At 55.1% G+C, this 7,634-nt stretch overlaps 1 protein-coding gene across 1 annotated transcript; it reads left to right on the top strand.

Annotated features, from left to right (window-relative positions):
• Positions 1–964: 964 nt before the first annotated feature.
• Kif12 (kinesin family member 12) lies at positions 965–7,188 on the top strand. The gene is made up of 18 exons (XM_051187950.1): positions 965–1,028; positions 1,119–1,197; positions 1,581–1,708; positions 1,792–1,867; positions 2,178–2,312; positions 2,446–2,581; positions 3,183–3,274; positions 3,449–3,605; positions 4,148–4,266; positions 4,355–4,459; positions 4,920–5,022; positions 5,101–5,191; positions 5,353–5,439; positions 5,707–5,791; positions 5,867–5,965; positions 6,483–6,583; positions 6,663–6,781; positions 7,048–7,188. The coding sequence occupies exons 2-18, from the start codon at positions 1,129–1,131 to the stop codon at positions 7,185–7,187; spliced, it is 1,842 nt and encodes a 613-aa protein (XP_051043907.1). The 5' UTR covers positions 965–1,028; positions 1,119–1,128; the 3' UTR covers position 7,188.
• Positions 7,189–7,634: the final 446 nt, after the last annotated feature.

Genomic DNA, 7,634 nt, shown 5'->3' with positions numbered 1-7,634 from the left:
CCCAAAGCATCTTTCCTTGCCACATCTCTGCACCTCATCCCTGCCTTCCTGAAGTGTGTGCCTCACTTGGAGCAGCTCATCTGCCCTCTAACTCCATGCACCTTCACTTACAAGCCCCTGAGCTTTCCTGAAGACTCCATGCCCTTGGTTGTGACCACTATCTCCTCAGTAGCAACGGGCAGATCTGGAATCATCCTAGTGACTGGCAAGGAAGAGTGATGGCCCAGCCTGAGCATACTCACAGCCATCTCTGCTGCTCTAGTAAGCCAGACCACTGGGGTTTAACACCACACTGGCTTTGGATTAGCTTTGGCCTGGCAGAGGCAGGTGCACAATGTTTAACCAGATGCTGGGAAGCTGACATCACCTCAGCTCAGAGGCCGCCCAGCCAGGTTTTCTGTGGTCCTACACTCCCTGGGCTTTGTGCTAAGAAAAGGCTGAGCTATTGGGAGAGGGAAGGGTGTGTACCAGAGAGCCTAAATCTTTCTCTGGCTCTGTGGCCTTGGCTGAGTCCTTCTCACCCCTGATTGGTGTCACTCTGTGACAAAGAAGTATGGCCTAGGTGGTTCTTTTGATCCTTCCCGAGGAGACTGTCCAAAAGCAAGGGCTCCTTAGACTCCAGAACCCCCTAGCTAGAATGCCCTGGCATGGGACTTTCCCTATCTCACCGAGTACAGTGGGTAAATCTTTAACTTGCTAGCTCTGGGCAGACTGGAGTCTTTCTGGATGACTGGTTGTGGGAGGTTTGGGAGGAGGATGTAATGTGTGTGTGGACAGTCCCACAGTGGTGAAGGGACGGGGAAAGGGGGATACTGGAAAAGGAAAGGAATCGCGTGTACAGGACATGGAGGAACGTGGTTCTCCTGACGGGTAAGCACAATTCATGTGAGGTTACAGAGCCCTTGAAGTTAGCCCAGAGGACAGCAAGGACGCACAGGTGCTAACTCTCTTTGTGGCTACAGAGACCCAGCACGGAGCCTGGAGCAGGGGCCAGAGGGACCAGAAACTCCCATTCAAGTGGTGCTCAGGTAAGTACACATGGGCTAGGAAGCACCTGGTTTGGGAAAAGGACCAAATGCATTTTCTGGATGGGCCATCTGGTCTTTCTTGGATGCCAGGGTGCGTCCCATGAGTACCACAGAGCTGCGTAGAGGGGAACAGAGTGTTCTGCACTGCTCAGGGACCCGGACTCTGCAGGTGACAAAGCCTTCCCAATCTCCACAAAGGAACCTGTGGAGGAGACCCCGGGGGCCCAAGTGGAGAAACATTGCCTTAGGACCCTTATCTCCTCTACAAAGTGCCCCACCCTCCTTTTAATTGCCCCGCCTCCCTAAGGTGCCCTCTCCCTCCCCAGAATGCCCCTTTCCCAGATACCCCACTCATTCCAGTGTGTCTGCCTCTTCAAATGTCCGGTTCCCACACAGTGCTTCGCTCATCCCAGAGGGTCCCTCCCCTCCAGTGTACCACATCTACTCTAAAGACCCTAACTTCAGAGTGCTCCGCCCTCCTTCAGATGGCCTTTCCCATCCTGGGTGCTTTGCCCTGCACAGTGCCCCGCCCTTATGCCATCCCCACTCCAGGTGAGCCCCCCAGGTGGAGGCCCCGACATGGCATTCCGCTTCCGTGCGGTACTGGACGGGACGTGCACGCAGGAGGACATGTTCAGGGTGTGTGGTGTGAAGCGCCTGGGCGAGCTGGCACTGCGCGGGTAAGTGGGTGTGGGCTGCTCCGGACATGGGTCTCCGTACCGCCCCAACCTCCCGGGCCCAGCCACGCCCTTGCCGCCCACAGTTTCTCCTGCACAGTCTTCACTTTTGGCCAGACGGGCTCTGGGAAGACTTACACTCTGACAGGACCTCCTCCACAGGTGGGTAGCGGGGTTAGGCAGGTAGGGCTGTGGGCAGGACTCTGGGGTGGAAGGGGCGTGCTCAAAGAAATCCAGCCCTATTGATTCATAGATTTGGTATCTGAGGCTCCCGGGGACTTGGAGAGTTTGGAGCTTTGTATTCTAATTTGGGCAACTTCAGTTAATTGCTTTCAGTTAATTCGTCCGTAGTGTAGCACTGATGAATCTCACTGACTGTGAGACTCCAATGAGATGGTGTGGGGAGGGGAGCGTGGCACCACTTCTGGCTCGGTGTAGCAGCTGCTGCAGCTCCTGCTGTCTTTGTCCCCAGGGGGAACGGGTGCCCGTACCTCCCAGCCTGGCTGGCATCATGCAGAGGACCTTTGCCTGGCTATTAGATCGCGTGCAGCACCTGGGTGTCCCTGTCACCCTCCGAGCCTCCTACCTGGAGATCTACAATGAGCAGGTAGGCAAATGGCAATACTTCTGGAAAGAAGGTTATATATTTCAAGGACCAAGGGTGCTAAGAAGCAGAGTGGGAGGAGGGACCATTGTCACTATGAGTGAATGAAGCCTGCTTCTCCTCCCTGCTCTCCCAGGTTCGGGACTTGCTGAGCCTGGGGACTCCAAGGCCTCTGCCTGTTAGGTGGAACAAGGCTCGAGGCTTCTATGTGGAGCAACTTCGGGTGGTGGAGTTTGGCAGTCTGGAGGCCCTTATGCAGCTCCTGCACTTGGGTAGGATGCTTCACAGAAACTTTGGGCACCCTGGGGACCTGGGCTGCTGGAATTGGAACTTCAGAAAGGACTCTGTGGCAGAGAAAGGCCAGCCAAGCAACAATTCAAAGATGTGACAAGGACACCCACATGCTGTCCCCTTGCCTTCCAGATAGTCTGCCCATGCCCCTTGCTCACTCTTCTTGGTTTCAGACCTTCCACTCTTGCAAAAACTACGGGCAATGGTCCTACCACTTAGCCTAGCTTATCTATAAGCTGCTACTATTCCAGCCTTCGTTACTCATTTGAGCATTTACTTAGAACCCTCCTCTGGCAGACTCTGCGGACACTGGGGCACTGGATCTGGTCTACTCCTCTGCTGATCTCTGCTTCTGATTCTCTGTCTTCCCACACAGTAGGAGAGTTGCTTATTTGCCAATCTCCCGCTCCCTTCTCCCATACTCCTTGCACCTGTCAGCACTCACTAAGCCAGTCTGTGCCTCTGTCTGACACCTCTCTGACATTCTTGATCCAGGGCAGGGGGGGTGGGGGGATGGCCCTTCATAAGGGTGACCTATTTTTTTTTTTTAGCTGGCACAGCTCATGATGTCCCCTTCCTCAGGCCTCAGCCGCCGTAGGAGCTCCTCGCATACCTTGAACCAGGCCTCCAGCAGAAGCCATGCCCTGCTCACACTCTATGTCAGCCACCCAACTGTGAGTGCCCAGTCTGGGGAAGGGCTGGGAAAAGGCTACCCAGCAAGCTCTGTCTTTGCATATGCAAACCAGCTTGGATCTTCTGGGTGTTTGGGGGAAAACCTTTGGCCTTGAGACCTTGTGACTATGATGGAGACAGTCTTCTCCAATTCCCATCAAGTCCTGGTCCACCAGCCTCAGCAGGTACCTCCTGTGGACCCTGGAGAGCCTCCTGTTGGGGGAAGGCTGTGCTTCGTGGACCTGGCAGGCAGTGAGAAGGTGGCAGCAACAGGATCCCGAGGGCAGCTGATGCTTGAGGCCAATAGCATTAACCGAAGCCTACTGGCATTGGGTAAGAGCTGGGGCCTACAGGTCTGACTTCTGGATAGGGTCCCTTCTCTACTCTGGAGCCATTGCTACACTGTGGAGACCACAGGGCAAGGGCAGGATTTCTGGCCTTGGGTATGAGGCTAACTTTCCTCCCTCTGGTTATCTTCAGACTGTGCATTCTAAGGTCAGCAGCATTACACATGTCCTTTATACACTTGGGAGACAAGAACAGTTAAGGGGAAAGGAATGGGTCTGTGTACCCAACTGCATGGCTGGCCCCAGGTCCCCAGGGGCCTAGCCTCAGTAGTTGCCTATGGCGTGGGAGCTGCTGGTGACATTCCTTTTCAGTTATTTGTTGGAGATCTCTTGAGTCTCTGCTGAATGTTGGAAATTGGGTGGGCAGCACATCCGTGCCTTCAGAGAGCCCAGTCTGCGCCAATGTGAACAGCGATGAGATGGAGCTAGAGCTTTGCCAGCCTGGTAGAGCTTCCCACTCTGTAGCAGCCTAGCCAGCCAACTGTGGGCACACAGTGCAATCTCTCTGGGCCTTCCTTTGCTCACCAGGCCACTGCATCTCCCTTCTGTTGGACCCTCAGAGGAAGCAGAGCCATATTCCCTTCCGAGACAGCAAGCTCACCAAGTTGCTGGCAGACTCACTTGGGGGCCGTGGAGTCACCCTCATGGTATCTGAAGGATGGGGGATCCGGTAGAGGGACTGGGCCCTGAGGATGGGTCTCTTCCAGGTGAGCACTCAGGGGAGGTCCTCCATAGGTTGCCTGCGTGTCCCCATCAGCCCAGTGCCTTCCTGAGACTCTCAGTACTCTGCGATACGCAAGCCGAGCTCAGAGGGTCACCACCCGACCACAGGGGCCCAAGGTGAGGGGGCAACAGCCAGAGCCTGAGTTATCAACCTGATTGAAATCGAGTTGGGATTTGGGTTGGAATCCTGAGAATGGTGTCATGATTGATGTAAGGACAATAGCTAAGGGTCTATGTCACAGTTAGAGTCTGGGCAGGCCTAGGGCTGGAGACTGAGTTGGGCTGTCATCAGGAACAACCCAGGATTTCAGCTGGTTAGATCTCATATGGGGTGTGCCATGTGGTTAATTTGGGGGTCACAACCTAAGCCAAGACCTTGGCAGACAGAGTTGAGTTTGGGCTTGGAATCAAGTCTGCTTCTGAGTCCCTTCAGGATGACCCAGTGAGGACAAGGTGCAGCCTGGGCCAGCATGCAAAGCTGGCAAATGGCTCCATAAATGCCCACACCAGGAAGCCTTTGCGCAGTGCTCCACCCTGTACAGCCATAAACAGTGGCGCTGGGTTTCTTCCTTGGTAGTCTCCTGCAGCAAAGCCTCCCCAGCAAGTAGAGGCTGAGCTGTTGCAGCTCCAAGAGGAGAATCAACACTTGCGGTTCCAGCTGGATCAAATGCAGACCAAGGGTACGAGCTCACTGGGGGCCAGGAGAGGGTGTGGATAGAGTCTGGATTGAAGTCCAGCAATGCCCTGTTTCCCTGCAGCACCAGGGATCCACGGAGCCCGGGAGGCCTGGGCCCAGCGGAACCTCTATGGGATGCTACAGGAGTTTATGCTGGAGAATGAGAGGCTTAGGTAAAGCAAGAATGGGGCCAGCCCTGGGGCTCTATCCCTACCCTTTCTTGCTCATCTACTTTGGCCAAGATACTACCTGCCCATCCCTGGTTCTCTGTTCCCCATGGTTCCCACCTGGTGCTGGCCCTGCCTCTCATCACCTAGAGCCTACTCCCTGGTAGGAAGGAAATGAGACAGCTGCGGAGTGGCCGGGACCTGGCCCGGGCAGAGGTGCATTTCCTGGCCCAGCAGGTTCATGAACTGGAGAGGTGAGTGTAGCCATATGGAAGGCCTGGGATGTGGAAGCTGGCAGAGGGGACTTTATGAAACAAGTGAGAGTCAGGTTCCTGATTCTGTCACCTCCTGGCTGCATGTGTCACTCTGGACTAGTCATATGACCATGAATCGCGGGCCCTTCTTCTAGGAGATGGGGTCTCAGCTTGGCTGCCTTACAGGGTAGTTTGTGCATGAGGGGTGAGTTTAGAGAGAGGTGTCAAGGTTGAGGCTGACGGCTCAGACCCCACGCTTCTTCCCAGGCACCTCCATTCCGCTTGCTCCCTTCCCCAGCAGGGCTCTGCCCACGTGTGCCCCTGCTCGACGGGTCCAGCTGCCTCCTGCCACGTGAGTCTCCTTGCTCAACTGGGTTGTGGGAGACAAGCTAGAATGCCATAGAGTCACTAATATGCCCTCTTGCAGGCACTGCCACCCCTCTGCTCCTGCTACCACCTCTGTCCCCTGTGCCGAGTACCCCTGGCCCACTGGTCCTGCCCATGGAGGGAGTGCTGTGAGCCACAAGTAAGAAAGGCCAAGAGGAGCCTGGAAAACTGGAGACACTGACCTGGGGTTCAGCAGGCCCGGTGATTGCAGGGCTCTGGACTGGGGCATGGGCATGAATGCTGGGTCTGGGTCCCTCTCTCCCCAGGCGGGATGTGGAATGTCTGCTCGCCTGGCCTCCAGTCTCGCCTCCTTTTAGGAGTGTGCATTTTGTCCTTCACTTACTGTCTCATTCACACATGTTCACCCATGTCTTCATTTACTTCTTCATTCATTCACCCATTCCTTCTGGACATCTATCTCCCTAAGCTAGCCTAAGCATTCGACCCACCTCTGTTTTAGTCTCTGCCTTCAAGGTGCTACCAATCCCCGGAAAAGACATTACCAGAACCATCTGTCGCCCACAGAGGAAATGAGTGACCCATCTCTACCTATATAATGGCCTGCTGTTCTTAGCATCCTGTGTGACTGGCATGGCTAGGGTCAGCATTGGGGAAAGACTGAGGTCACCCTGTACGGGTTTTGGTCTTTTCAGCAGGCACAGGCGCTAGAGCCCAAGGCCCCAGGGCACAAGTCTCTGTCTGCACGGCCTGCACCCTGGGTACCAAGCCCTGGTTCTTCCAAGACCCCACGAGAGAGGTGGGCCAAACCTGGGGTATAGGAGGGTGAGGGGGATGTCTGGAGCCACTAGGCTCATTCTACCTCCATATACACCCAGGTGCCACAGTGACTGGACACAGACACCAGTCCTGGCAGAGATGCTGATAGGGGAGGAAGTGGTACCCTCTGCACCACCCCTGCCCACCAGGTCCTCGAACATGCCATCCATGCTAAGAGGTGAAAATGTGGGGGTTTAGTGAGTCATGGGCTTCTTGTCTTGAACCAGGGTTTGATGGGAAGTGATTTCCAAGGCCTTTCTAGTCCCCAGCCTTTGAGTTTCATGGCAGAGTCCCCTCCTTTAGTCGTGACCTCTTCTGGAGCCCACAGACTTTGGGAGAGAGTGCTCGAGGCTTCCACAGCAGAGCTTGGGCTTCAGAAGGCCTGGGAGGTGGCCCAGGGAGGGAGGAAGGCAGGTAAAGGCTTTGTGTTTCATTGTTCCTTAGGAGGATCTGGCATCTCGAACCTGACCCAGAGGCTGGAGGCTTTCTCACATCAGACAAGCAGCTCCCTGAACCTTGGCCAGAAGCAGCCACAGCCCACTGAGGGCATGCAGAGTCCTGGCCAAGGCCTCTCTCCTTGTTAAATACTGCCAGACTGACTCTGCCCATTGGGCCTGCATCTCTCTGTGAATGGGAAATCAATGTTTCTGAGTATTGCCGGGGGATTCTAAGGTAGTAAAACTGTCCCACACCAGATCTTGAACCTGAGATGGGGTTCAGGAGACACTGGCAGTGGACGGGGATATCTGAATAAAGAAAGGCGTCAGCACTAATATAGTTGGTCTTGTGCTCTGAGTGGCCATCTAGGTGGCTGTCACTTCCATGAGGGGTGGTCCATGAGGGGTGAGGGGCTGGAAGAGGCAGTAGGGCTGAGAAGCAAATCCCAAGACTTCAGGGTGCTGTAGCCACATCCAGAGTCTGGGCAGTGTCAAAGGCATAGGGGAGCCATGGAAGGCGATGAGAAATCCCCAGCTTTTTGGTTTGTGTCTTGGTCATGTTGACCCCGTGGGAGGTAGAAGCAGCACACTGGT

The sequence above is a fragment of the Phodopus roborovskii genome, unplaced genomic scaffold, assembly GCF_943737965.1.
Source record: "Phodopus roborovskii unplaced genomic scaffold, PHOROB, whole genome shotgun sequence".
Lineage (NCBI taxonomy): Eukaryota > Metazoa > Chordata > Mammalia > Rodentia > Cricetidae > Phodopus > Phodopus roborovskii.
This window is presented reverse-complemented; position numbering and strand designations above follow the sequence as displayed.

Excerpts from the sequence above, each read along its gene's own strand:
- Kif12 (XM_051187950.1), top strand. The coding sequence starts at position 1,129 with ATGAGTACCACAGAGCTGCGTAGAGGGGAACAGAGTGTTCTGCACTGC. Across the intron at positions 2,582-3,182 it reads TATGCAGCTCCTGCACTTGG|GCCTCAGCCGCCGTAGGAGC; the intron begins GTAGGATGCTTC and ends CCCCTTCCTCAG. Across the intron at positions 6,782-7,047 it reads CATGCCATCCATGCTAAGAG|GAGGATCTGGCATCTCGAAC; the intron begins GTGAAAATGTGG and ends ATTGTTCCTTAG.